This window comes from Callithrix jacchus, chromosome 18, assembly GCF_049354715.1.
Source record: "Callithrix jacchus isolate 240 chromosome 18, calJac240_pri, whole genome shotgun sequence".
In the NCBI taxonomy this organism is placed as follows: Eukaryota; Metazoa; Chordata; class Mammalia; order Primates; family Cebidae; genus Callithrix; species Callithrix jacchus.
In genome coordinates, this window is record NC_133519.1 from 20,141,886 (window position 1) to 20,169,870 (window position 27,985).

The 27,985-nt window shown below is 51.7% G+C and overlaps 2 protein-coding genes across 8 annotated transcripts; both read left to right on the forward strand.

Moving 5' to 3' along the window:
• The first annotated feature begins 2,079 nt into the window (after window positions 1-2,079).
• Window positions 2,080-14,053, forward strand: CASQ1 (calsequestrin 1). Its single transcript, XM_008984712.6, has 11 exons — window positions 2,080-2,535; window positions 4,610-4,694; window positions 5,520-5,620; window positions 6,078-6,189; window positions 6,500-6,573; window positions 6,929-7,059; window positions 8,498-8,543; window positions 9,622-9,676; window positions 9,896-9,996; window positions 10,793-10,867; window positions 13,412-14,053. The coding sequence occupies exons 1-11, from the start codon at window positions 2,275-2,277 to the stop codon at window positions 13,559-13,561; spliced, it is 1,191 nt and encodes a 396-aa protein (XP_008982960.1). The 5' UTR covers window positions 2,080-2,274; the 3' UTR covers window positions 13,562-14,053.
• Window positions 14,054-17,587: 3,534 nt separating this feature from the next.
• On the forward strand, window positions 17,588-27,890 carry PEA15 (proliferation and apoptosis adaptor protein 15). 7 transcript variants are annotated; one of them, XM_078356104.1, is made up of 6 exons: window positions 17,588-17,736; window positions 19,080-19,437; window positions 20,177-20,370; window positions 23,654-23,827; window positions 25,619-25,774; window positions 25,930-27,890. In XM_078356104.1, exons 4-6 carry the CDS (start codon window positions 23,656-23,658, stop codon window positions 25,992-25,994), a joined length of 393 nt encoding a protein of 130 aa, XP_078212230.1. In that variant the 5' UTR covers window positions 17,588-17,736; window positions 19,080-19,437; window positions 20,177-20,370; window positions 23,654-23,655; the 3' UTR covers window positions 25,995-27,890. The 7 variants fall into 7 exon arrangements, with proteins under 7 accessions (XP_078212230.1, XP_078212229.1, XP_078212232.1 ...); XM_078356103.1 differs by having other exon boundaries at window positions 19,080-19,277; XM_078356106.1 differs by having other exon boundaries at window positions 19,080-19,277; window positions 23,654-23,761.
• The last annotated feature ends 95 nt before the right edge of the window (window positions 27,891-27,985 follow it).

The window sequence follows — 27,985 nt, forward strand, 5'->3', positions numbered from 1 at the left end:
GCCTGAACCCAGGAGGTGGAGGTTGCGGTGAGCCGAGATCGCGCCATTGCACTCCAGCCTGGGTTAACAAGAGCGAAACTCCGTCTCAAAAAAAAAAAAAAAAAGTAGAGAGAGCAAAGCATCAAGAGAGAGAGCAGTGGAGGTGGTTGCCAGAAAGGGGAAAGGTAGGACTGGAGCCAGAGAGGGCAACGAGAGGGAACGGGATGGATGGCAATGTCCAGTAGCTGCAGGAAAGGACCCGGAGATGGAGCAGGCTCAGCCACCAGCATCCCATCTCACACTCTTCGGGGTACAAAAAGTCAGATTCAAGATGGAGCAAGTTTTATGTTCCAGCATCTCTGTCCCAATGTGTCTCCCTCCCTTGGAATACAGAAGTGACAAATCGGGGCTGGATGTCACCCAGGTCATCTGCTTCCAGGCAGGCCTCCCCGTCTCACATGGCCGTCTTCACTCTGGACGTGGAGCTTTCCCACGTTAGTCACTCTTCAGGGAGACCAGGATACTTTCTGAGGTCTCTTCAGCTCTAACGTGCTGTGCCTAGGCCAGCTCCGACCTCTCCTGCTGCAGCGACAGCTGTTTCTCTTGGCCTCACTCCTGCCATGTTTCTGAGATTTTCTGTGGCCTTCCTTGTTTAGCTGTGGAAGGTCTAGGACATGTGGAAAAGTTATTCTGCTAAGATAATTTTATGGCCCTGCCTGGATGCAAAAACAAAAACAAAACACGACACTGTCCCTCTAGAATCAGACATTTCTCAGGGTGGGGTGGCAGCGTGTGATGTTGATCTAACCCTCCATGGTCTCCCTTATGCCTCAGTTTACCTGAGCATAAGAACCCTGGAGGGCCATGAAGAGGGCCTTTCCTTCCTACATGTCCAGAGTTGAACTCACTACTCTGTCCTCACCCACAAGCTGGATCCAGAAGTTTAAGCCCCTCCCCGCCCAACTCTGCTTTGGATTTTGGGTGCACGGAATTAATCCACAGCCTTGGTTCAGGGCACAGTGTTTCCCTCTTCGTGTTTACCTAATGTTAATTTTTTTTTTTTTTTTTTTTTGCTCAGTGTTTATACCTGGTTCTCTTTGTCTTGTCAAAGACGTGGGAATAAATAGTAGCTATTCACTCTCCTTGAAAGCATGCAGCCTGGGAAATCCTGCCTTCCCACTGTGCCCCAGAAAACCCAGGCCCATTGGATCAGGGTAGGGAGTGCACACACAGGTGGCAACCAAACGACAGGCCCCTTCTTGCTCTGGGCTTTATGGGCAGAGAAACCCCAAGCCCACATCTCTACAGGACAGTATCTGGGCAGCCCCGTCCTTCCCTGCATTCCCAAGTTAGGAATGTTGAGTGAGGCAAAGGAAACTGGCTGGAGCTGAGCCAGGTCGCCAGTCTTGGATGCAGCTCCATCTTTTATTCAGAGAATGACCTCATCCTTGGTCCTGGTTCTTTAAAAAAAGTGCAGGGGGTCTCTTTCCTGCAGCCTGGCTTACACTTTTATTGCCCCACTCTTTTACCTAGGATCAAAGAATCAGAATCAGACTTCCCCTACAGAAGATTCCCAGGCTGTAGGACAGAGAGCCAATACCACATATGTCCCCCTTTTGCCCTTATTATCAGTTTAGCCTCTGACCCAGTTAGCTCCTCTCCACTGCATTAACTTCCAATTACCCTTGCCCTACCCTCAGCCCTCACCAATTACCCTTATACCTCCCCTCCCCCAGCCCCAGCTTCATTTACCTCCGACTCATCTGCTCTTATTTTTAGCTCCGGCATCGCTCCTTTTCCTTTCTTAATATGGCGATGAGCTCTTAGGCCAGCATGGGGACCAGGGCTGAGGTGCCCTGGACACTGGAGGAGGGGGAGGGAAGGAGCCCCTGGGAGCCTGGTGGAGAAGCGTAGGAGGTGGGAGGATTCCAGCCCGCATGGAGCTGTCCTGGCCTCAGAAGGTTATCCATCTCTCCTGCCAACCACAGAGACGTATTTAGACAGGACCAGGTGGGGACTGAGGGGTGCCAATTTCAGGGGGCAGCTCCGGTTCCCTCCCCGCCCCCTGCTCCTATTCCTCCGCCTGACCCTTTTTCCCTTGGCTCCATCGGCAGTTTCTCCAGGACCCAGCACTGTCCTCTGTCCACCGCTCTGGGCCATTCCCCAACCCCCCCCCACACTCGAGCCCCTAACTCAGAATCTGGGACCCAGGGGCCCCTCCCTACCCCAGCTAACCTCTTCTGGACCAGGAGAGCCGACCCAGCTCCCACTACCTCCCTGAGTGCTACAGACAGGATGGGGGCCAGAGCTGTGCCGGGTCTGCGGCTGGCACTGCTGTTGCTGCTGGTGCTAGGGACGCCCAAGTCAGGGGTGCAGGGGGAGGAAGGGCTGGACTTCCCTGAGTACGATGGTGTGGACCGTGTGATCAATGTCAATGCAAAGAACTACAAGAATGTGTTCAAGAAGTATGAGGTGCTGGCCCTCCTCTACCATGAGCCCCCCGAGGATGACAAGGCCTCGCAAAGACAATTTGAGATGGAGGAGCTGATCCTGGAGGTGAGTTGGGGGCACTGCAGGCCTGCCGAGCATGCCTCGCCCCTTTCTGGGACGCCTTATCCTACACCCGTGTAGCGCTTTGAGGATGGGATCTGGGGGTGAGGGGCAGTGTGGCAGGACCCCTGTCTTGACCAACAGGGTGCAAGTGGCATGTGGCTTTTATCAAATGAGAAAGAGACTCAGGAACCAAGAATAACTGACATCGTTAGGTAATCCTTTCAACGGGGTGCGGCAGGAAGAGCTCCCCTCCCTGATGTAGGAGGCTGGTAGCATTTGACTTCTGTTTGGCTGGAACAGTGGGGGAAAAGAAGGGAGGTACCTAGAGGGCCGGGGGAGAACAGCAGCGTACATTGCACTCCCCTGCCTCACCCATCTACTTAGCCAGAACGTGTCCCCTTCACATGCCTCTGGGGGCTGCACCCCAACGAGATCCAAATTGAGTATAAATGTAAAGGTTATGATACTTGCACGCCATGTTTAAATATCTCCCAGAGACCATGCCTCCCATTGGCCTCCCAGTCCCCTCCCTCTCCTCCCCTCCCTAATTCCCCATTTGTCTCTGTTGGATCAAGCTGGATGCCCTCACTGGAAAATTCTGATGGTTGCAAGAAGTATCAGAATGTCTCCCCCAATCTTCTCTTTGTGGGAAAAGTCCTCTCACCTCCAAACTGACTACAGGCCCAAAGGAGAAAGGAGTTATCATGAGAAAAGAAAAGAGATCCTATGTTTGGGAATGACTGGGAGACGTGGTCACACACACCCCTTTAGGAGCTGGGATATGTGAGTTTTCTTGTCCAAGCTCCTGTGGTCCCTTCTCTGGCTTGGCATGCCGATAGGCCCCAGCTTGTCCAGAGCATGGAGCATTTCAGGGTGAGACACCAGAACCACAGCCTCTCATTCTGTGCACCCCGCTGCGTGCTAGAACCTGCCATCTGATTAATGAGCTGAGTATTTTTATCCTGAGTGCTCAGTATCCCTGGCCATCCACCTGCTAACCACCTCCCTTCCCCGCCCCTCTGAGAATCAGTGCATGAGTCGGTGCTGAGTGGGGGTAAAGCTGCAAGCTGTGCCCACAGCAGAGAGAATCAGGGTTGAGCACTATGCTGGAAGGCTTATGGGGGCAGGGACTCCAGGTGTGACTGTCCACAGCCTAAGGACAGACTGGAGTAGACAGTGAAAGGTGAAAGTTCGGCCCTGATGGGAAGAGCTGTCCAGTCACTGTCAGTCTCTCTCCCTCTGGGGGTGACAAATAGTGACCTTTTCTCTCAGTTCTCTGGCCTTCCCCACTCCCCAGCAACATGGCCAGACCCACCACCACCCTCCCACCCTCCAACATTCTTCCCATTGGTAGTGACTCTGAGGAATCTCAGGGACTTCCAAGATCAACCCCACACTGAGCTTGGCCTTTGACCAGAATGGAATGCAGAGCTCAGCCCTGAAGGAGAGAAGGGGACCTCAGTCACTCTGAAGCCAGACTCCTCAGCACCTCCCAGGCACTGGGACGTATGGAGTGCAGTGTCTTCAAGTTCAAATAATAAGCACACTGCGAATGAGCAATCCACATTTATTAACTAAAAGTTGAGCCAAAAACAGAACTGTGTGGTTGTAGGGAATTTGGGGGATATTCTGGATCTTAGCAAAGGGTCAAGGTCAGCTCATATCTCCTGCACCTCAACTGACCCAACTTGAAAGCATGAGAGGGAGAACAGGGGATAAAAATTCCAGGGGTTGGGCTGGGCACGGTGGCTCACGCCTATAATCCCAGCACTTTGGGAGGCCAAGGCGGGTGGATCATGAGGTCAAGAGATCGAGACCATCCTGGTCAACATGGTGAAACCTCGTCTCTACTAAAAATACAAAAAATTATCTGGGCATGGTGGCGTGTACCTGTAGTCCCAGCTACTCCGGAGGCTGAGGCAGGAGAATTGCTTGAACCCAGGATGCGGAGGTTGCAGTGAGCCGAGATCGCGCCATTGCACTCCAGCCTGGGTAATAAGAGCAAAACTCTGTCTCAAGAAAAAAAAAAAAAAAAAATTCCAGGGGGGCTAATTGTAATCCTAATCCTTCCCTCTAGTTAGCAGCCCAAGTCCTAGAAGACAAGGGCGTTGGCTTCGGGCTGGTAGACTCTGAGAAGGACGCAGCTGTGGCCAAGAAACTAGGTAAGAGAGGGGAGGGCAAGGGAGAGGAAGGTGGCATTGAGACTGGATGGAGGACCTGTCAGGCCGGCCTTGGGGTCTGAGGGGCTTGGGAACCCCTCAGATCTATGTCTATTCTAAAAGAGGGGGTGAGAAAATATGAGGTTGGGAGGGTTATGGCTGGGAGACTCTCCCTCTCTATTCCTTATCAAGTCCCATGCTCAAATCCCAGAAAGATGTGGGGAGGCCTTCTTTATACTTACCTAAGAAACATGACTAGGTGCTGGAGGGAAGGGGAATCCCCCACAGGCTGGGCTGGCCAGACCTCTGCAAACTCCGCTTCCAACCCCTCCCCTCCAGAGCCATGGTTGTTACAGCAGCCAGCCACCAGGGGGAAGCACAGGGTTGAGACGGGATTCTGGACATAGATGGGGGAGGGGTGGTCAGTAATAATGAAGTCATCTGGTCAGTAATAGCAATTAAAGAGCTTGACTGGGAACCAGCTACTACGGCCCTCAGAGGGGCATGAGTACTCATCTCTAGTCGTGGTAATCAGAGAAGGGGAGAAATACTGCTAGAATCGACACCTTTCTATTCCCTCCCCTCACCCTACCTACCCTCTCTGATCCTCCAGCTTCTCCTTAAAGAGTCGTGGGGCCAGTCTAGCCTCGTGGGCTAAATCCAGGGACAGACCCATTAGGCCCATCAGCCTCGGGGTCAGAGGAGGTGGGTGGGGCCACGGGCCCATGAGGGGGCCCAGGGGATTATCACACGGGCTGTGGCCTAGGATTTGGACCTTGGATCTGTGGGAAGCCTGGGATCGTGCCTCACCCCCAGCTCACTCCCTAGGCCTAACTGAAGTGGACAGCGTGTACGTGTTCAAGGGAGATGAAGTCATTGAGTATGATGGCGAGTTTTCTGCTGACACCCTCGTGGAGTTTCTGCTTGATGTACGGACTCCCCTTGACCGGACAGTTTTCCTTGAAGACTCCGCTGCCTGCCCCCTATTTCCTACCAACCCCAACCTGACCCTGCACACATAACACAACATGCACACACACCACCTGCACACACACCACACACATGCACGCACATGCACACAATAGGCCACACGTCATCTACGTACCCACACACTACACATATGCACCTCATGCACACCACACACATACACCCATATGCATCACACACACATCATATACATACCACACACACACAATCACATTCACACGCACCACACATGGACAACACACACCACACACGCACACACACCCACACACAACCCCCTACACATACACACTGTCAACATCTAGTCCCCTCCTCCAGTTCCCTAGCCATCTTTTCCCTAGGTCCCTTTCTGGTTCTACTCAAGGATAGAAACTCTCTTCCTGTAATGTCCTCCTCTTTCAGGTCCTAGAGGACCCTGTGGAATTGATTGAAGGTGAAAGAGAGCTCCAGGCATTTGAGAATATTGAGGATGAGATCAAACTCATTGGCTACTTCAAGAGCAAAGACTCAGAGCGTGGGTAACCCTCAGACTCCACTGTGACCCTCCCTGGATCCCCATCTTTCCCGTGTTTCAGCCTCTACCTCCTCACTTCCCACCTCTTCCCCCAGCTGTGCTCAGCACCATCAACAGCTCTGACCTCCCTGTACTCTGAGGGTTCCCAGACAAGTACCTCCAGTATTTCACCTTCCCCTCACTCTTGGAGGACTAGAGGGGGTGGGTCTCAAAATGAACCCTGCCTGGAAAGAATGGGGACTGTAGTGTGGGATGATTCCCCGGCAGCCCCTGGTTTCCCCAGAGACTGACTCTGCATTCCCCCCCTCAGATTACAAAGCCTTCGAGGATGCGGCTGAGGAGTTTCATCCCTACATCCCCTTCTTCGCCACCTTCGACAGCAAGGTTCTCCTCCCCGAGGCTGTATTGGGTGTCCCTCGCATCCTGAAGCTGTCCTCCAGCTTCCCCTCCCAGAATCGATGGCAGACCTAGGCCCTTCCTATGCACTGGCACTCACCACCCCATCCCAGCTCCTCCCACTCCATAGATTTAGAGCTGAAGAGGGGCTTTAGATGGTCTGACAGCTGTCTCATGTTAAACCCAACCCCAGAGAAGTTAAGACACTTGTCAGGTGTCACATGGCAGTGACAAGGATCCCAGCCTTCTGACTCCCTTCTTCATGTTCGTTCCCTGGTAATACTGCTTCTCGACATGACCCTGTGTCTCCTATTCCGCTCCCCTCCTACCCCCTCTCCCAAAGGTGGCAAAGAAGCTGACCCTGAAGCTGAACGAGATTGATTTCTATGAGGCCTTCATGGAAGAGCCTGTGACCATCCCAGACAAGCCCAATAGCGAAGAGGAGATTGTCAGTTTCGTGGAGGAGCACAGGAGGTGGGGGCCAAGGGCAGCCCTCTGAGCGGGGTTGGCTCCTCCTCAGGCTGGAACACGCTGTGTGAGATGGGCTGGGGGCGCCAGTCTCGCCTGGAGAGGAATGCACTCTGGGCACCAGTGCTCTCTGATACTCTGATAATTTTGCACAATATTTTACACCCGAGTACTTAGCCGTGAGCCCTACACAGCGAAGGTCCTCCATAAATGTGCATAATTCAATGTGAGGTTGAGTGTGACTTAAGTAATCTCTCTCAACAAATGAGTGCTGACTGCCTGTGGTCTGCCAGGAACTGCAAGGTGCTTTCCATCTGTGTTACTGTATTAAGGCTTTGCACAACCACAGCGGAAGGTTCTACAGGTAGTAAGTGTCAGAGCTGGGACTTTGACGCTGATGCGCCCCATGTTTGTTCGTTCTTTTCTTTTTTCCGAGATTGAAAATCCCCCACTCACTCCATCGCCCAGGCTGGAGTACAGTGGCACCATCTTGGCTCACTGCAGCCTCCGCCTCCCAGGTTCAAGCAATTCTCCTGCCTCAGCCTCCCAAGTAGCTAGAATTACAGGCATGCACCACACCTGGCTAATTTTTGTATTTTTAGTAGAGATGGGATTTCACCATATTGCCCAGGCTGGTCTCAAACTGACCTCAAGTGACCCACCCACCTCAGCCTCCCAAATGAACCACTATGCCCAGCCCAAGTGTTCTTTCTAATGTAATACCCTACACCAGTGCTTCTCTACGAGGCCGGAAGGCGTGGCAAGGTGGGCATAGGATTTTGCCCTCCAGAGGATGTTTGGCAATGCCTAGACACATTTTTGGTTGTGCGAAGTGCTACTAGTATCTAGTGGAGAGAGGCCAGGGGTACTGCGAAACCTTCCGGAGTGCGCAGGACAGCCCCCTACCACGAAGAATTATCTGGCCCCAAATGGCAATAGTGCTGAGGTTGAATACCCCTGCCCTGCACTCACAGCTAATTCCCTTCCTTCGTAGCAGTCCACAACCGGAAATACCCAATCGCCAGCAGAAACAGTACTTGCTCTCTCCCATACTACCAGCTCCCTTCGTCCAGGCAGGAACACGCATGCCTGGTTCAGCTCCACCCAGCCCCCTGCGCAGTGCTTAGGATGTGTTGGGCACTCAGTCATAGTGAATGAGTGAATGCACGAATACATAATGAATGAAGACCCTGATAACCAGTTCTTGCCTTTCTCCCCAGAGTCTCTCTCCAGTCCCTTTGCCCACCCTCCATTTTCCCACCACTTTAACCATGCAATGAGCTGGGCCTGGTGCCCAGAGTGGAGGCCTTGCCAGATGGCTTTGTTCTAGGCTACAGGCTGTCTGTGCCCTGGGCCTGACCTAGAGGCAGCCTCTGCTACGGGACCCTCTGGAGGGTGCGTCCTTCTAACCCACTGAGTTAATGACACTCTGTCTCTCTTCTAGATCAACCCTGAGAAAACTGAAGCCTGAGAGTATGTATGAGACCTGGGTGAGTGTCCCCTGCCAGGGCCTTCAGGGAAGCATAGGTGCCAGAAGACTCAAGTCCTAGAAAAATCCCACCCTGCTGTTCCTCAGGCCAATTGGTAGAAAAAACAGTACACAGCCTGGCGTGGTGGCTCATGTCTGTAATCTCAGCACTTTGGGAGGCCAAGGCGAGCGGATTACCTGAGGTTGGGAGTTCTCAAGACCAGCCTGATAAACATGGAGAAACCCCATCTCTACTAAAAATACAAAAAAAAATTAGCCAGGTGTGGTGGCACATGCCTGTAATCCAAGCTACTTGAGAGGCTGAGGCAGGAGAATCGCTTGAACCTGGGAGGCAGAGGTTGTGGTGAGCTGAGATGGCATCATTGCACTCCAGACTGGGCAACAAGAGTAAAACTCTGTCTCAAAAAAAAAAAAAAAAAGGTAAAAACAGTGCACTAGCAGCAGTGGGAGGTTTTTTCTTTTCTTTTCTTTTCTCCTTGAGACAGAGTCTCGCTGTCTCCCAGGCTGGAGTACAACGGTATGATCTCAGCTCGCTGCAACCTCCTCCCAGGTTCAAGCAATTCTCCTGCCCCAGCTTTCTGAGTAGCTGGGATTACAGGCATGTGCCACCACACCTGGCTTGCCACCATGCCCGGCTACTTTTTTTCGTATTTTTAGTAGAGACGGGTTTCACCTTGTTGGCCAGGCTGGTCTTGAACTCCTGGCCTCGTGACCCGCTCGCCTTGGCTTCCCAAAGTGCTGGGATTATAGGCGGGGGCCACCCCACCCGGCTCAGCAGTGGGAGATTTTCTACTCTGAAGAGTGTGTGAGGAAATGGGAGACAGACATAAGTGAAGATGACAAGGGAGGAGCCTCGAGCCTGGGGATAAAGGAATTATCAGAGGAAGTGTGGGGCCTTGGAGCTGAAAGGGAGTGTCCCTTGGGAAAAGATCACCCTCACAAGAATATATCTGGTCCCAAAACTGGATTTCCACACAGTTAAGGTTCAGTGAACATCTAGGATCTGTTCTGGGCTCTCCAACTTCAGGGAGTGTACTAAGGTCTTCTCCAAAACCCTGTTCTCCCTCTTACCCCGACAGGAGGATGATATGGATGGAATCCACATTGTGGCCTTCGCAGAGGAAGCTGATCCCGGTGAGGGAGGAAGACTGGGTTGGACAGGAGGGAAGGCGGGGAAGGTGGGTGTGTTTATTGGAGCATAGGCCTCACTTGGAGGCTTTCCTGGGAGTTTGCAAGCAGCCTAGGGGTAGGCAAGTGGAGCCGGGGAGCAGGAAGGTAGCTGCATACTCCTGTTTCATCTGGGTCCCTTTCCTCTCCACACACCTCACACTTCGCACTGGTGTTCCCTCCAAGATGGCTTCGAGTTCTTAGAGACTCTCAAGGCGGTGGCCCAAGAAAACACTGAAAACCCTGATCTTAGTATCATCTGGATTGACCCTGATGACTTCCCCCTGGTAAGAGACACAGCTCAGGTACTGCTATCCCAAGGTGGGGCCTCGGACTGTGGCACCTTCTTAGTGAGGGCTTTGTTTCAGAGTGCCTATCCCCACTGCCTAGCTGGGGGACCCTGGGAGGTGTGTTGTGTGCTCAAGGGCACTGTGGGCATGGAGGGCATCCTGAGCAAGGGGAAACAGGACAGGACCTCACACACGATTCCTGGATCAGAGGCTGGATGGGTAGCTCCGGTACCAGAGCTCACTCCTAAGGAAAACCAGTGTTCTGAAGCACAACAGCCCTTCACACGTGGGTATACACACTCAATCATAGAATCATAGCACAGAGATTCCATGTTTCCAGAGACGGTTTTGTTCTCAGCTAAATTCCCAACACCTAGCACTTATTGTTGAATGAGTAACTGAAAGAACAAAGAGAAATGCAAGAAACACTGGTACTTACCAGGTATACCTGCCTTGTTTCAGAAAAGTAAGATCTGAGGGCCAGAGAGAAGGGACTTGACCTTGAACACGGGGATTTGATCCAGGATGAGAACAGGGTTTCCAATCCAGTCTTCCTCAGAAAAGAGGGGACACTGCGGCTGGCTGACCCTCCCGATGCTCTCCCTTCAGGATTTCTCCTCTTTTGATGCTGAGTTCTACCCATTGTCTTGGTGCCCTCACAGCTGGGCCTGTCCCCATCCACTGCCATTTCACGCTGTCCCCTCTCCATCCCTGGGCTGGCCCTCATACTCATCCTCCTGAATTCACGTGTTCCTAGCATCCGCTAAGTTGCCATATTTGCATCTCTCTACAGCTCGTCCCATACTGGGAGAAGACGTTTGACATCGACTTGTCAGCCCCACAGATAGGAGTCGTCAATGTTACTGATGTGAGTTTCCTGTCCCCATCCCTGGTTGACCCCCCACCCCCACCCCCCGCTTCCTAGCCGAGCTAGCTCTCCTCCTCTCTGCTAATTAGGAGTTGGGCCCTTCCCACAGGACACAGACACGCCTGGTCTAGTGGCTGAATGGAGGCAGAGACTTATGATTGGAATATGGCCCTGTCCCACATGTTGGAATCAGTGGCTCATCCTTCAAGGCCCAGTTCAAACCCTTTCTCCTCTGTGAAGTCTTTCCAGATCTCCCATTTAGACTCACTCCCTCCCTGGCACTCCAGGGCTCATTGACCATTGAGAAGATGACATTTAAATGGCTATATTATGTCTTTTTCAGTAGACTTTTGAGCTCGTTCAGGGCAGAAGTCTTCTCATACACACACAGTAGGTGCTTCAGAACTGCTAAGTTACGCCAGGTGCGGTAGCTCACACCTGTAATCCCAGTACTTTGGGAGGCCGAGGTGGGCAGATCATGAGGTCAGGAGTTCAAGACCAGCCTGGCCAACATGGTGAAACCCTGTATCTATTAAAAATACAAAAATTAGGCGGGGCGCGGTGGCTCACACCTATAATCCCAGCACTTTGGGAGGCCGAGGCAGGTGGATCACAAGGTCAAAAGATCGAGACCATCCTGGTCAACAAGGTGAAACCCTGTCTCTACTAAAAATACAAAAATTACCTGGGCATGGTGGTGTGGGCCTGTAGTCCCAGCTACTCGGGAGGCTGAGGCAGGAGAATTGCTTGAACCCAGAAGGTGGAGGTTGCAGTGAGCCGAGATCGTGCCATTGCATTCCAGTCTGGGCAACAACAGCGAAACTCCATCTCAAACAAACAAAAAATTAGCCGGACGTGGTGACAGGCACCTGTGATTGCAGCTACTTAGGAGGCTGAGGGAGGAGAATTGCTTGAACCCGGGAGGCAGAGGTTGCAGTGAGCCAAGATTGTGCCATTGCACTCCAGCCTGGGCGACAGAGTAAGACTCTGTCTCAAAACAAAAACAACAAGGCCGGGCACGGTGGCTCACGCCTGTAGTCCCAGCACTTTGGGAGGCCGAGGCGGGTGGATCACGAGGTCAAAAGATCGAGACCATCCTGGTCAACATGGTGAAACTCCGTCTCTACTAAAAATACAAAAAATTAGCTGGGCACGGTGGTGCGTGCCTGTAATCCCAGCTACTCAGGAGGCTGAGGCAGGAGAATTGCCTGAACCCAGGAGGTGGAGATTGCGGTGAGCCGAGATCGTGCCATTGCACTCCAGCCTGGGTAACAAGAGCGAAACTCTGTCTCAATTAAAAAAATAAAATAAAATAAAACTACTAAGTTGAACAGAATGAGCCACAGTCTCTGCTTTCATAGAATTTTCAGACTAATTGGAGATGCAGGTATTCCATTAACTACAAAGGCAGGTGTGATAAACTTTATAATAAAGATACAAATAAAATAAGACACAGGAATCACACTGATTTCTGCTAGACAGAATCAGAGAAAAGTTCAAGAAAGTGACATTCCAAATGGAGATTATGTGTATAGAATTTCTTTCTTTCTTTTTTTTTTTTTTTTTAGACAAGAGTTTGGCTCTTGTTGCCCAGGCTGGAGTGCAATGGCACGATCTTGGCTCACTGCAACCTTCGCCTCCTGGGTTCAAGCCATTCTCCTGCCTCAGCCTCCCGAATAGCTGGAACTACAGGCATGTGCCACTGTGCCGGCTAATTTTGCATTTTTTAGTAGAGACGGGGTTTCTCCATGTTGGTCAGGCTGGTCTCGAACTCCCGACTTCAGGGGATCTGCCTGCCTCGGCCTCCCGAAGTGCTGGGATTACAGGCGTGAGCCACCACGCCCAACGTATAGGATTTCAACTAGTGATGATTCAGGGAAGTCAGTTCCAAACTGAGGAAAGAGCAAGATCAAAAGGTCAAAAGAAGGAAAACGAATATTAGGTTCAGGAAAAGGCAGGTAGATTCTTATGGCTGAGAGTCTAGAGATCACTGAGAACGATACTAGAAAAGCAGGTTGTGAAAAGCCCTGGGGCCAGGGGTGGTGGCTCAGGCCTGTCATTCCAGCATTTTGGGAGGCCAAGGGGGAAGGATCACTGAGCCCAGGTGTTCAAGCCTGCAGTGATCCACGACTGCACCTCTGCACTCCAGCCCGGGCAAAAGAGTGAGACCCTGTCTCTTTTAGAAAAAAATTAAGGAAAGAAAGACACATCCTGAATGCTGAAGAGTTGCTGACTTTATTCTCAGGCCATGAAGAGCTACCAGTGGTTTTGCAGCAAAGGCATGACAGGGAAGTTCAGTGTGGCAAGAGCAGGGAAGACAGACTGAAGGGAGAAGGTCTATTTTGCAATCCAGCTTTTCTTCCCAGCCTCACCTGTCACGATTCGAACACATACCTTCACCTGGACAGTCTCCCTGGCCACTGGTAGATGAAAGGAAGGGACTGAGGAAGGAGGGAAGGATGTACAGAGTCCAGTGAGTGGGAGGACGGATCCAAAGACCTGGGCGGGACTTACCTTCCATCCCCTGCCTGCGCCATCTCCTAGGCGGATAGCATATGGATGGAAATGGACGACGAGGAGGACTTGCCTTCTGCTGAGGAGCTGGAGGACTGGCTGGAGGATGTGCTAGAGGGTGAGATCAACACAGAGGACGATGACGACGATGACGATGACGACGACGACGACGATGACTAGTTGCTGCAGCAACCATCTTTCAGCCCCACTGATGTTTTTTGCTCTCTCCTGCCTTCCCTTGTCCTTCCCTGAGTTCCTCCAGGGACACTAGGTTATTCTCTGCCATTGAGCTAACTGAGGTCTATGCACTGGTTGCTGAGACCCTGATCCCCCTCCATTGATGAGGAAAGGAGCTACTTTTCCCTAGACACCAGCCCAGCTCTCTCTCATCTGACTTCTGTTTCTTATCCCATAACTTACTTTCATCTATTATGTGTCTGTTCCATCGCTCCGCATACTCTTTCTTGTGATTCTCCTTTAGCCATATATACGGGCCCTATCTCTGTTCTGTTCCCTCCGTCTATGCACAGCCCTCCCTCACTCTTTCTAATCCTGTGTCCCTGGCCAGAAGGAAGAGAGGATACTTAGCTTGGGACTGTATCTCAGCAATCACTTGTTAATGTATTTGGGTCAAATGAGAGGCCTCAATAAAGACATCTGGGGCAGCATGAACAAGTGTATGTTGATGAAGTCTCACCCCTATGGCAGGAGGAGGTGGCCTCTGACGGGGGGGGGGGATTTAGATGTGGGTGCCTTGCCAGGGATGAGCTGGGGGACTCTGATTGGGGGGGGCTGGGGTTCCTTCAGGCAGCTTTCCCAGAGAAGCCTGGATTATTTATCTCTTCAAGTCAACAAGCCTTTTCTGAACACATGGTGTTTGTCCAGGGCTGCTGTTAGGCTCTGGGAGAACAGAGAGTGCCAGGCCTGTCCCTGCTCTTGAGCTGATTAGCCTCACCAAGAAGTCAAGACAAGCCCACCAAACAATCGCAGAAAAATACAAAGCAATATGTAATTAAGTGATTATGTGCTGCTGGATGGCACCCTCCCTGCAGCTCTTATTTGAACATTAAGACTGAGCTCCGATTATCCTTCCTTGGTGAGGCCTTCCCAGAGGTGGTCCCTTCAGCGATGATCTCTTCCGAGTTCCCAATGCGTTTCCATTCCAGTCCTCAGACCAGTCTGTTATTGTTCTTCACTTACACGTCTGTCTTCCCCACTCAACTGTGAGCCCCTTGAAGGCAGGAACCCAAGCTTTTTCTTTGTGTGTACAGGGTCTGACACTCAAAAGTTGTCTCCAATAAATTTTTTTTTTTTTTTTTGAGACGGAGTTTCACTCTTGTTACCCAGGCTGGAGTGCAATGGTTCGATCTCGGCTCACCGCAACCTCCGCCTCCTGGGTTCAGGCAATTCTCCTGCCTCAGCCTCCTGAGTAGCTGGGACTACAGGCTGCGCCACCATGCCCAGCTAAGTTTTGTAGTTTTAGTAGAGACGGGATTTCACCATGTTGACCAGGATGGTCTCGATCTCTTGACCTTGTGATCCACGCGCCTCGGCCTCCCAAAGTGCTGGGATTATAGGCGTGAGCCACCGCACCCAATAAATGCTTTTTAAAGGAAGAACAAAGGAAAGAACAGAATGGACTTGAGGACTTCACAAAGGAAGTAAGCCTTTACTAGGCCTTAAATTGAAGAATGGGATTTGGTTGGAGACAGAGGAGCTGAGGAGGAGACATCTTAGTCAGTGGAAACAGCAAGCTCTGGCAGGATGTGTTTGTCGTATTGGGGGCACAGAGACCAGACGGACCAGAAGAGAAATTCAAGTCGTGGCCACTCAGTTGGGTAAGCATAATGGAGCTGGGTTGTAGAGCTGTTTGAATCAAATTCCTAGAGCTGAGGAGGCAGGGCAAAATTTAATCCAGTGGTGATAGGCAGGATGGGGAGGTGATGGAGATGCCAGAGGCAAGTGGCCCAACTCATAATCAGTGACTGTTAGAAAAATTAGCGTGATGTTGGGAGAGGTGGTGGTCATGGGAATGGAGAAGAGATACTGTATACAATGGGTGTCTCCCAGACCTGGGCCTGCTGCAGGTCTTGGCAAGAAGGACCCACAGTCTCTCCAGTATAGGCCCAGGCTGGGGTAAGCAAAAAGGAGTTTCAGGGGTGTGGTACGGGAGGGCCAAATAGCTAAACAAGCCCATAAATAATACATATTATATTTTTCTTTCTTTCTTTTTTTTGAGATGGAGTCTCACTTTGTCGCCCAGGCTGGAATGCAGTGGAGCGATCTCGGCTCAACGCAGCCTCCGCCTCCTGAGCTCAAGTGATTCTCTTGTCTCAGCCTCCCGAGTAGCTGGGTCTACAGGCTCCTGCTACCATGCTGGCTAACATTTTTTGTAGTTTTAGTAGAGACGGGGTTTCACCGTGTTGGTCAGGGTGGTCTTGAACTTCTGACCTCAGGTGATCCACCTACCTCAGCCTCCCAAAGTGCTGGGAATACAGGCGTGTGCCCTCCGTGCCCGGCCAACATTATATTTTTCATGGATCAGGTGTAAAGTTGTTGCTGGGAGACTTAGAAGATTTCTAAGTATGGAAAGACGAGCTCTGAGATTGATGTATTTTCACTCTCCACAGACAAGTCCAGGAAGTGTTCCTAGAGAAGGTGGCAGGAGTGTAGAAAGTAGAAACTGTATTCATTCCAACTGTACCTATTTATCAATGTTTAATAAGTAGTATGGGCGCTAAGCTAGTATTACAATAATATTGTTGGCTCTCTAGCATAGGTCAGTGGAAGGCCCTGGTCTAAATAATGGCTCCTATTTTTTAAGCACCCATCTGTGCCAGTCCCTAGAGACTTAAGTATTTCTGAATCTTGGAAGAACCCTCAGAAATAGGCACTGGCACCCTCATCTGACCAGCGAGGACGCTAAGGCTTCAGGTATAACTTGTCCAAGGAAGGGGTGGAGCTAGCACACACCCAAGGCCCAGTGTCTTGTTGTCTCCAGACCCGAGCCTTTCACTTAGAAACTACAAGGAAATAGCTTTTGAGCAAACACGATATATACAAAGGCAAATGATTACGGTGTGCCAGGGAATGCTAGGGAGAGGAAACGGCAGAGAAAGGCTGTGAAGCCCACAGCAGCAGGAACTTGAGCCTCTTCTAGGAGTGGTGTGGACCAGAGAAAGGAGGGGCTCATCGGAGGTTTCTGGAGGAGTCTCCACCAGGTTGAAACTAAGGCGAGATGGGGTGATCCTGTAAGTGGCACAAACACTGAGAGGATCCCCCAACCTGGGCCTGCTGGAGTTCTTGGCAGGAAAGACCCACCCCGGGACAGAATTATTTCCAGGGCCAAACCCTGCCCAGAGCTGAGGCAGAACCCCTTAGGCTAGAGATGAGGGTGAAAACAGATGCTTCTCCAATTCTCCCTTTCCTCTTTCAATCTGGCTGAGAGTCTGGGGGAGGAAAGTCCCTGGGGTAGAGGGGAAGTGAGAGCTGCCACAGTGGGCCTGGGCAGAGGGGCAGAACTAGGAGACGGAGCTAAGTGTGGCTCTGCAAGTTGTCTATATTTGCATGCTGAGCTCACTGCTGCTCTTTTTCTCCCCAGAAAATAAAATTACATCATGGTAGGGGGAAGGCAGGAGTGGGGCATGTTTGGGAAAGGTGAGAGGAACACAAGAGGCCCTGCAGGCATCACCCTGGAAAGAGAAGATCCAGGGCTCCTCAAGTCCCTATGTGGCCCGGACCCCCCTACCTTCACTCCCAACGTGGATAAGTCTGATCAGTCATTTACCACGGCGCCCCTGACCCTTAAGGCAAGGAAAGAAGTTTTTACAAATACCAAAGCCGGCAACTAAGAGAATCCAGTCCCCAAAGGCTTTCCAAACCCCTTAACTGAACTTATTCTGTGCTTCCCAGGGGTCCTAGCCACCGTGGTCATCCAAAGGTCAAAAGGGGAGTAGGGTGCCCTGCTGGGAAGGAATTAAATATGAGGATTGCTTCGCAGTTCAGGGGGAAGAGTCCGCCTGTGCTCCAGCCCTCCGCCCAATTCTGTCCCCATCCTAGGAGTCTTCCAGAACCCCAGCCCCTCGGTCCCCCGCCCCCTCCTGCCTCCCCCCTCCCCCCCCCCACGCCATTCCCCGCCCCCCGCCCCTCCCCGGCTCTGACATCACCGGCCAGCCGGGTGGAGTGAGCGGCGCTGGGCTCGGGCTCGGGCTCCGCGGGCGGAAGAGGCGGCGGCGGCGGCGGCTGAAGCGGCGGCGGCGGCGGCGGCGGCGGGAGCCGAAGAGGAGGTTCCGGACGCTGCTCGGGAACCGGGGACTCAGGAGTGCCCGCGCCCTGAGCGCTCAGCTCCAGAGGCGGTGAGAGGGGCGGGGAGGAGACGTGTTGCGGGAAGGGGCAGATGTGGAGGTCTCGGCTTGGAGGGGCGACGACCCGGGACACCGGGGGCCGGACGGGGAGCGCGGGGACCCCGGACGGGTCCGCCTGTGTCAGTCAGGCCCCACGGGGTCCGTCCCGTGGTCGGTGCGTCCCGAGCGCCGAGCGTGTGCTGGAGGCGGCGTGGCTCCGGCCAGCCCGGCCACGCTGAGCTGCGGCTCGGGAGTCGGACCGGGGCCTGGGGATTAGGATGCAGCCTGCTTCCCGCCCAGCCGGCTCGGCCAGGCCGGCGCCCGCCCCTCCCTCCCCGCCCTGGCTTCGGACTCGCCTCCCTGGCGGTCTCTCGGCCCAGCCCTGTCTCGGTTCCGCGGACGGCTGGTACCGTGTGCCCTCACCCCCGGCCCGCTGCAGCTGGGGTAGAGGTGGGCTTGGCGGAAAGCTTGTCCAGAGGGAAGGAGGAGCTGGGGGTGTAGAGGAGTGATGTATCTAACGGAAAAACCCTTATTAATTTCATAGAATCCGTGTCAAAACTGACAAGGAAACACGCACACCTATAAGGCACGCCAGCACACACAGTGACACACAGCCATGTGACTTATACACATCGTCTAGCACACTTCAAATCACAAACGTCCCTGCACTACGCATCCGGCCACCCACCACACCCCCACTCTGTGGGGTGGGGCATCCCACGAGGAGTCTTCTGAACTGCGGGTTCCAAGTCATCAGTCCAGCAGGACAGCTGAGTGGACAGAAAGGGCCACTGTCCCCAAGTCCATCCTGATTTTCTGACAGCTTTTCCCAGCCCCTGGCTGCAGATTGTTCCTCTTTAAAAACAGTGGGGAAAGATAGGAGAAAATCTTAGTATCATTCCTCTAAAACAAGGAGACAGGATTTTGGGGGCTAATGAGAGTAGGGGCTTCTGGTGGCCTCTCTTCCTGGGTCCAGTTAGGGTTTAGGGTGCTGGGAGTGGCTAGTTTCTGGGTAAGAGTGGCCAAGGGATGGAGGAGGAGGGGGTGGAAGAAATGGAGAGGAAAATGAGTATGAGTCAGCCAAGAATGGAGCCCAAGTCAGAGAGAATGAGAGGAATGTGTGTGAGAAGCAGACAGACATCTCCAGAGAGGTCCAGAGATAGTCAGGGAACCAGGGAGAGGGAGGAAGTGAGAGACGGAGATGGTCAGAGAAGTGCAAAGAGTGCTGGAGAATGGACTAAACACATTAGGGAGGGTGAAGGTGGGGGGAACCACTGGGAGTTAGGGAAAGAGGTTTGTGTGTCTGGGCCCCAGGCTGTCAGAGCGATTAGCTTTAATTGCGCTTCCCTTTGTAGTTAAATACTCCATTGGGGAAATTGCCAGTGATGCCCCAGGCTGCAGGCTTCCCTGGTCGCCTACTTCCTCACTTCCGTGCCTGTCGTGTATGCATGTATTATCATGTATGAAGAGGGTCACGGAATCACAGCGCCTCACTCACACGGACCCTCACAGATCCTCATGCGCAGTGTCACGATGGATATCTTCACCAGCTGGTAGGCAGCCAACCACTGAATCTCCAGGCCACTCCCACCAAACTTGTGTTTTGTGTAGCAGGGATGCTCACCCCTTCCTAATTGTAGCTCTGAGTATTCAGATGGGAAAGCACAGATCTCAGAAGTCCTACATATTCATGGCTACTGCTAAGTTGGATAGGTGAGTAGGACATGCTAGAAGGGGTAAAAGCCTATAGAAAGGAAAGGAGGAATAGAGAGACTGAAGGATTAGGGGGAAAGGATATGGATGATGAAGGGAGATGGAGAGAAACGGAAATAGAGGCAGGGAGGGCCAGAGCAGAAGAGCGGAGAGAGAGGTGGGCTGGGAGAGTCATAGGCCCCATTCCCTTCCTCCTGATGCCCCATCCTGGGTCTGGCTCTTCTCTAGACTAAGGGCTGAAGGCTAATCCCTGTCCCCATGCCCACAGGTAATCCATGTTCCTTCTTGGACTGAAGTGAACATTTGGGAGCCCAGGGGTCCTGCCTCTCCTCACTTCCAGGCTGACCCTCGAGCCTGAGAACCCCCAATTTCCTTGTTACAGGAATAAAGACAGCCCCCCAGTAAAGCTGGATAAAAGCTTAAAGAATAAATCAATTAAGTATGATATTAAAGAAAATAAACTATAGGACTGCTTTAATTTGGGGCCCAGGTATAATTTAAAATAGGAAAGCTGAACCCCTACTCTCTCCCTTCCAACCCCTCTGCCTCTCGTGATTACTTCCAGCTTCAGGCAAAAGACTGACAGACTTGAGTGCCTGGAAGTCCCCTCCTGCCCAATACAGGGACCTCTAGCTGAGGGGTGGGATGGCCCCTCCCCTCAGCCTGAGGCAGCTGCAACAGATGTGGAGGAGGGAGGGGTGCAACTCCTAATCTTCAGGCTTCCTTCTCAAATTCACAGAGGATTTGGAACCAAACATTAGAGAGAAGGGATAATCTACCACCACCTATTGTCAAAAGGCACAGAAATTCTTTTCGTGCTGCCGCCTCCTCCACAGGTGGTTATCCCAATTGCCAGGCTTCTCAAAGCACTGGCAGGGCCCAGCTCTTCTTACCCCAGTGCCCATGGAGCTCCCACCTGCCCCACCCTAAAAGGTCAGTATATGATGATCCTTACCTCCTGCCCCTCTTCCCCAGCATCCTCAGTTGGTTTGACCTTTGTCAGGGTTGTGCCGGGGGCCAGCTTGGAAGGAGAGGGAGGCAGGAAGGAAGGAAGGTGTGAGGAAGCGGTGAGCCGAGCACAGAAAGCTGGGAGGGAAGAGGACTGACTTCCTGGCAGCCGGGGCTCCAGTTCCTGATTCCTGCCCTCGTATCCTGTCCCACGAATGGTCTCCGCCCAGGCTGCCTGATGATCACTGAGCAGTTCTCTGCACTGCTCCAAAGATCGGGAGGATTTTTCAGATCCCAGAAAGCAGATTTCTCCACAGGCCCTAAGGAAATCTGAATCTCTGGTGAGGAAGGTGACATGGAGGATGAGGAAACAAGCTCTGCCAAGCCCCACCATGGGCAGACCAGCCAGGGACAGTAGTTGATCAGTGAGACCTGAGAGCAGTTCCCCCAAACAACACTGCCCATGCTTCTTCTGCCATACTCAGGCCTACGCAAATAGATCTCTCCAAGAAGGGAGGCAGTGGGGCTGCCTTTCCTTGTACCCTTAGGGGGCCTTATTCCTATCATTTCTGTCCCTTCTTACTCACCATTCCCCACGCCCCTCCCATCTAGTGATGTTATTGTCCTAATGACTTGGGTTGAGGGGACCGAGAACTGAGGTTGCTATAGTAACAGATGAGCTGAGGCTACAGCCTTCTATAGTTGTGGACCATGTGCTCTCCTCTTCCTCGCCCCCCATGCCTCATTTGCAGCCTTAGTCTCTGTCTCCCAACTCCAGCTCTCTTCCTCCATTCTGTAGGCTCCCCTCACCCCTCTGGATGTGAACCTGTGGTTATATGCCTTCTTACATGTGCCCTTGGCTAGTTTAGACACACACACACACACACACACACACACAGCCAGTGCACCCACAGCCACATATCCAATGCTGGCACATACACCTCCATTACCAGAACATCCAAACACACCCGGATAGCCAGCCACTGCCTCCTCCACAGAGCTGTGCCCACAACCCAGGGATTAGCATCCCTAGGATCCCAGCACACACACATTTCTCCTCTACCACTTTAACATTCCCACCCCCATTTCTTTTAGGGGCCTCCTTGTATCTTTCACTCTCTTAGAAAGCTCCTACCCACTGCCCCCAAGTCTTTGTGGGTGAGTATGTTACACACATTAATCTCTTCCCGCCTACCTCCTCTGTAGATCTGTTTTAGATTCAAAGCCCTAAATCTTAACTCCTCCCAACACACACACACACACACACACACACACACACACAACGCACACACTCTTTCCTCTCACAGGATTTGTCGTATTTACAAACTCTTTCATGTGAAAGCAGGGTGGTGTAACCCCAAATCGTGCCCCCCTTTCCAGCTGAGGGCTTAGCCCAGAGTTTCCTCCACTGGGGCAGGGTCTTCTTGTCTCCTGCTGCACTTTCCCTTCCAGCTCTACTCACGCCCCCCGCTCTTCTTATCTCCATCTCTAGTCCTCTCCTCATCATTCCTCTCACCCGTATCCCCCTCCTTCTGTCCTTGGATTATCAGTGGAGTGATGGGGGTTGGGCTCGAGCCTGCTGCTGTGACCTAGATTTCAAGGCAGAGACAGTTCCTGGTGCTGACAGTCAGAGAGCATTGTTCCTGGCCCTGCCTGGCAGGGCCACTGCTGGGCCCTTCTGTCTGGTTGCACCTGGGTGTGCAACTGAGCATGCCTATGACCGCCTGTTTCTTGCGGGGGTCATGGTGGCCTGCTGTCTGGCTTATTGTCTGTTTGTGTCACGGTGCCTGCCACCAAGGGAGGCTTGTTTATTCTGGTCTAAGTAGGGGGCTGGGAATGGGGACTTATGGGTCCGCATCTCTTATTCTGTGATGGCCATATCCATTTCAGTTCCCCTTCAGTAGAGCAAGAAGGAAGGAAAATGTGTGTCACCCAGGCCACTTTGATCTGCCACATTCCCAGCCTAATGCTGGGTGATTTGCGGGCAGCCTCAGTCATGGACAAGGTCATCTTGCTGCTTGCCCACCCATTGGTCTAGTTGCATATAGAGTGTTTACAATTTACTTTCTAAAAAGTGCTTTACTTTTCTGACTAGAATAGATACTCATTGTGGAAATCAGTTCCATTTTTGAGCTCACCACTAGTGTCACATTTTATCAAATCCAGAAAGCTCATTCAAACGTCTGACCTTTCTTCTGTCTTAGCCACAGTTCCTAGCTTAGTGGAAGGAAGGCCTTGAATGTTCCCTACTTCTCACCTAAGAATCATGAAAGAGGGATGGGATGAAGGCCTAGGTGAGATCTGGCCTTGCTGATCTCATCAGACCATGCTGAAGGTAGCCCCAGTAGGATGTTGATGCAAGAAGTGGGGCAGTCCCCTTTTGCCACTCTCCCAAAGCCGCATCTAAAGTCCCCTCCCCCACCACCCAGCCAGTCTGGGAACTGGGCAGGGCGCCAGAGCCAGCCGCTTGGTATTCTTGGGCACGGGGGCTGCAGGCACAGCACAAAGGGTAGGAGAGAGAGTTGAGTGGGGGCCTGGTAACTATCGAGGGAGAAAATGGGCTCCACAAAGGTGGGGGTGTTGATTGCTTCCCCCACCTCGAGCCCTAATGACTGAATACAAGGCTAGCATGGAGGGGCCAAGGAACCATCAGACCAAGCAAATAGGCATCCATCCAAAATGAGTCATTAGTGGAATGGTGGGGAGTTGAAGTGAGGGACCCCCTTCCCTCTGAGGCAGAATGGAAAGCTAGAACACGTGAGCACCTGCCAAGCCCTCCACCTCCTTCTCAGCTTCTCACTGCCACAGCAAGCCTCACCCTGACTGTTTTGGAGTTTTTTTTCCTGACATGGGGAGGGGTTTGAGGTGGGTGGGGCGATTCTTGTGGGGGGTGGGGTGGGGTGGGGGGGAGGACTTGGAGAGAGCCGATGAGAAAGTCGGGAGCAGGTTGCTATGGTAACCGCCTCCTCAGTCAGGGGAACTGTTGCCAGGGTTACTGTTAGAGGGGGAAAACAGAAGAAAAAGATGGTGGGGGAAAGGAGGTATGACTTGTCACTCTGGGCCCTAGCCTGGCTCCAACTTCCTGTCTACCCCCACCACCTCCCCTAGGTCTTCCTTTTCTCCCTCCAGCCCTAGCCACCTCCAGCCTCCATGTTACAGGCACATACCTGGTAGGGCAGAGTTGGGAGTAGGAGGGTAGTGCCAATGAGTAAACCAGACTGCATACCTTAAGCTCAACTCCTATCCCTTTGTCGCCTCCCAACCCCAGTCATGGCTGAGTACGGGACCCTCCTACAAGACCTGACCAACAACATCACCCTTGAAGATCTAGAACAGCTCAAGTCGGCCTGCAAGGAGGACATCCCCAGCGAAAAGAGTGAGGAGATTACTACTGGCAGTGCCTGGTTTAGCTTCTTGGAGAGCCACAACAAGCTCGACAAAGGTGCGGGAGGGGAGCACAGGGGTCCTGTCATCAGTCTTTCAGGCTCAGTTCATTCAGCAAATAGAGATGAGCTTAAAGCTGTTATGTGTATAATGCGTACCCCTCTGTAGCAAGGCAGAAGAGAGGTGCTCTAAGAGTATGGGGGCCTTAGACACTATCCATTGTGCCCCTCATCAGTAAAAAATGTTATTCAGATACTCCTCTGCTATTATTTCATACACAACAGAACATAAAAACAATCTAAAAATGGTAAAAAAAAAAAAATTTTTTTTTAAATGGTAAAATTTTAAGTGAGCAAAATTGGGAAGAATTCTAGACAATAAAAATGGAAGAATACCTGAATGAGGGGAGAACTGGGAAGTGTAATCTAACCTGGTAGTAGCAATATTAACCTTTGTTAAGCACTGTTTATTTTTTAAAATTTATTTTTTGTTTGTTTTTTTCAGCATTTTCACAAGCAGCACTTTATTTTTTAAAATTTTGTATTATTTTTTTGAGACGAGTCTCACTCTGTCCAGGTTGGAGTGCAATGGCATGATCTCAGCTCACTGCAACCTCTGCCTCCTGGGTTCAAGCAATTCTCCTGCCTCAGCCTCCTGAGTAGCTGGGATTATAGGCACACACCACCACACCTGGCTGATTTTTGTATTTTTAGTAGAGACTAAAAATACAAAAGTAGAGACTAAACCATGTTGGTCAGGCTGGTCTTGATCTCCTGACCTTGTGATCCACCCACCTCAGCCTCCCAAAGTGCTGGGATTATAGGAGTGAGCCACCGTGCCAGGACTTAAGCACTTTTTAAAATCTGGTAAAATTTAAAATGAAACTACAAGTTATCCACTTTGAGAGGCTACTGCTTGGGGAGTGGGGCCTGTGGATTAGAGTAATCCCACACCGCTGGAGGCTTTAGGGAAGAATTGCTGTTTAAGATGGCCCTAAAAGGTTAGTGGGATTTCTAAGGCAGGATGCAAAGGAGGACATGCCAGGCAGAGGAACACTGTCACAGAGTATCTAGTGTGTTTGGAAATGCAAGCAGTTCTGCTTGGCCTGACTGGGATGTAGGGTGTTTAGAAATGGCTGAGAAGGTAAGGTAAGACTGTGTTGTAGAGAGCCTGGGTATTGGATAGGTAAGGTGAGTGAACTCAGGGCCCTTCAGATAGACTATTCTGACTGCTGTGTGGCTAGCAGGGAGGAAGTATAAAGGAGGACATATTACATTTAGACTATGGCAACAGTCAGCGGGGAGGAGCCAGGGAAGAAGATGTAAGGGCATCTGTAATCTCTTGGGACTGGCCAAACCATGGACATCATCCTTCTGGTGGTGTCCATACCTTCTCTCATTTGGAATAACCTTTCTCACCAGACCCAGAATCTCTCCTGGGCTGCCTAGAGATTCTACCCTGCTGGTCCTACATGTGCTGTCAGCAAATTCTGATCCTTACTTGGACGGAAAGTGGAAGAGGAAGGGGGTTTTGGGGGGGTATCTGGATGTCAGTTTTTCTTTTGTCCCCTCCCCACAACATATGGGAGCCAGTATCTAAGCTAAATCCCCCATTCTAACCATAATCTAGAAACTTCACTGACCAATTATCTGCCCTTCCTGGGAATGGTCCTCCATATTGTTTGGGTACCTTAACTTTCTTTTCCTGGATTAGTAGCCCCTCTTCCAATGTTGTGTCCTCCCATAACCAATGTCAGCAACTCAGCTTTGTTCCAGGTCACCAGTCTGGGGGAGTAGGGGAAGCTGACCTCTGCAGCCTAGCTCTGACCCTGTCTCCTGCCTTCCTCCAGACAACCTCTCCTACATTGAGCACATCTTTGAGATCTCCCGCCGTCCTGACCTACTCACTATGGTGGTTGACTATAGAACTCGTGTGCTGAAGATCTCTGAGGAGGATGAGCTGGACACCAAGCTAACCCGTATCCCCAGTGCCAAGAAGTACAAAGGTAAGAGGCCATTCCTTTATGTAGCTGCACCTCTGCCCCCTCCCGTTGACTGTTCTTGGAGCACTTGAGTTTTGGGAGAGGAGGCTGATGCCCAATGGGCCTGCTTGGCCATTTCCCACACTGCTGTCCCTGGACACATCCCTTTCTGCCCCCAGACATTATCCGGCAGCCCTCTGAGGAAGAGATCATCAAATTGGCTCCCCCACCGAAGAAGGCCTGAGCAAGGGGGAGGAAGAAGAGGAAGGTTGGACCTTCATCAGACCACTCCCTTCCCCCCATCCTCCAAAGGAGGGGGCAAGGGCCACCCCCCCATCTACCCACTTACTAACCTGGTCCTAACCCCCTTACTGTGCGCGTGTGTGTGCGTGTGCGCACGCTCTGGCTGTCTGTCTATATGTCTAGCTCATCTAGTTCCTCCTCTTGAGGGGATGGGAGTCAGGGGCAAGGGGAGGGGGCTGAGTTCCCCCACTCTAGGAGGAGGTGGGGGCTATTTCTATGCAAATAGAAATCAGCACATTCCTCCTACTTCCCTTTCCTCCATTCTCCCCTCATATCTTTAAAGTGTGGAAGCAGAAAGGAGCTGCATTTTCCTACACTGAGGAGCTAACATGGGGGTAAGGTATGGGAGAGGTAGGTGGATCCAAGGAAAAGCAGTGGGGAGGGAAGGCGAAGAGGCCGCTCAACCTCCACCTGGGAGGGGCAAAGAAAAGTCAGCCTTCCATGTTTGTACTCCTGTGCTGGACTAGCTGTTTCCTGTTGTTCCTCAGGTGGGAGGGCTTGAGTGCCAGCCGGTCCCTTTCTGCCTCTCATGGGCCTAGTATAGGCATGAGCCAGGATCCTTTCCTGGCCCCTAAGATTAAACCCCATGGAGCAGCTAGCATTAGCCACCTGTACTTTGGAGAGACTGTACTGGGAACATGTACCACTGAGCCTGAGATGGGGATTAGGGCAGAGAGAGGGGAGCCCCCTTTTCCACTCAGTTGTTCCTACTTAGACTGTTGCACTCTAAACCTAGGGAGGTTGAGGAATGAGATCCTTAGGTTTTAACCCGAATCCTGACCCCACCATCCAATAGGGTCCCAACTTGGTTATTGCAGGCAACCTTCCCTCGCTCCTTGGTGGAGAACATCCCAAGCCAGAAAGAAGTTAACTGCAGCGTTTTCCTTTGCACCGATCCTCACCCCAATTCAATCCAGGAAGGGATTTAGGAAACCCTTCTTTACTAGATATCCTGGCCCCTGGGCTTGTGAACACCTCCTAGCCAATCACTACAGAACAGTGAATGACCCCAGCTTCCTGCCTACCCCTAAGATGCCCTCCCCACCCTGACCGTGCTAACTGTGTGTACATATATATTCTACATATATGTATATTAAAACTGCACTGCCATGTCTGCCCTTTTTGTGGTGTCTAGCATTAACTTATTGTCTAGGCCAGAGCGGGGGTGGGAGGGGAATGCCACAGTGAAGGGAGTGGCAGATTGAAATTGCTACACAGTCCAAACAAAAAAGAAAGCAAGCTTTTTCAAAAAACATTAAATTCACATGCAGTCTCAGACTATTTAGAGAAAATTGAAGTTAGGAGCTTTTAGGATGTGGGAGTAAAACTTTAATGGGAGGGGAGGGCTGGCTGCTGGGAGAAGGAAGAAGCCAGACTGGTTAGACAGTACTCTTAACTCCTAGCCCAGCCTAGCCTGCCCTGCCCCTCTGGCCACTGCTGCAGACACCTGCCTTAACACACACACCTCTAGGACTCCACGGTTTTGCCTTAAAGGACCTTCCCAAGTCTCTCTTTCCCTGTCTAGCTTCTCCCTTAAGAAGAGATAATTGCAGAATTGGGATGGAGGGAATGAACATGAACCATCCTTCCATTTGGGGTATGTTACATAGAGTGAGAGAGAGAATGAGCCTTTCTTATGGAGGAAATGGGAGGAGAGAGACAGGGTTATTTTCAGCAGAGTCTAGTAGTTTCTCTGTAAGGCAAAATAATCTTAAACGACTAACGTGCCCACCCACTCCTTATATTGCTGTGAGATTGCCCCTATCTTGTGCTCTTCTGTCTGCAGTGTGCACGACCTTGTTCTAACCCGGAATAAAGGTAATTGATTGTACTGTAACTAACTGATTTTACAATTTCTGAGTGACCACGATTTTGGAGCCTTTGAATCACCGGGAAGGGAGGGGGAGCAGTATTTATGTCCATATTCCTCAA

Bases quoted from the DNA above. Each gene is read 5' to 3' on its own strand.
- CASQ1 (XM_008984712.6), top strand. From the start codon at position 2,275: ATGGGGGCCAGAGCTGTGCCGGGTCTGCGGCTGGCACTGCTGTTGCTG. The intron at 5,621-6,077 runs GTACGGACTCCC...CTCCTCTTTCAG, and splicing joins TCGTGGAGTTTCTGCTTGAT to GTCCTAGAGGACCCTGTGGA. The intron at 8,544-9,621 runs GTGAGTGTCCCC...TTACCCCGACAG, and splicing joins AGAGTATGTATGAGACCTGG to GAGGATGATATGGATGGAAT.
- PEA15 (XM_035280262.3), top strand. From the start codon at position 19,169: ATGCATGTATTATCATGTATGAAGAGGGTCACGGAATCACAGCGCCTC. The intron at 19,278-23,653 runs GTAGGCAGCCAA...TCCCAACCCCAG, and splicing joins ATGGATATCTTCACCAGCTG to TCATGGCTGAGTACGGGACC. The intron at 25,775-25,929 runs GTAAGAGGCCAT...TTCTGCCCCCAG, and splicing joins CAGTGCCAAGAAGTACAAAG to ACATTATCCGGCAGCCCTCT.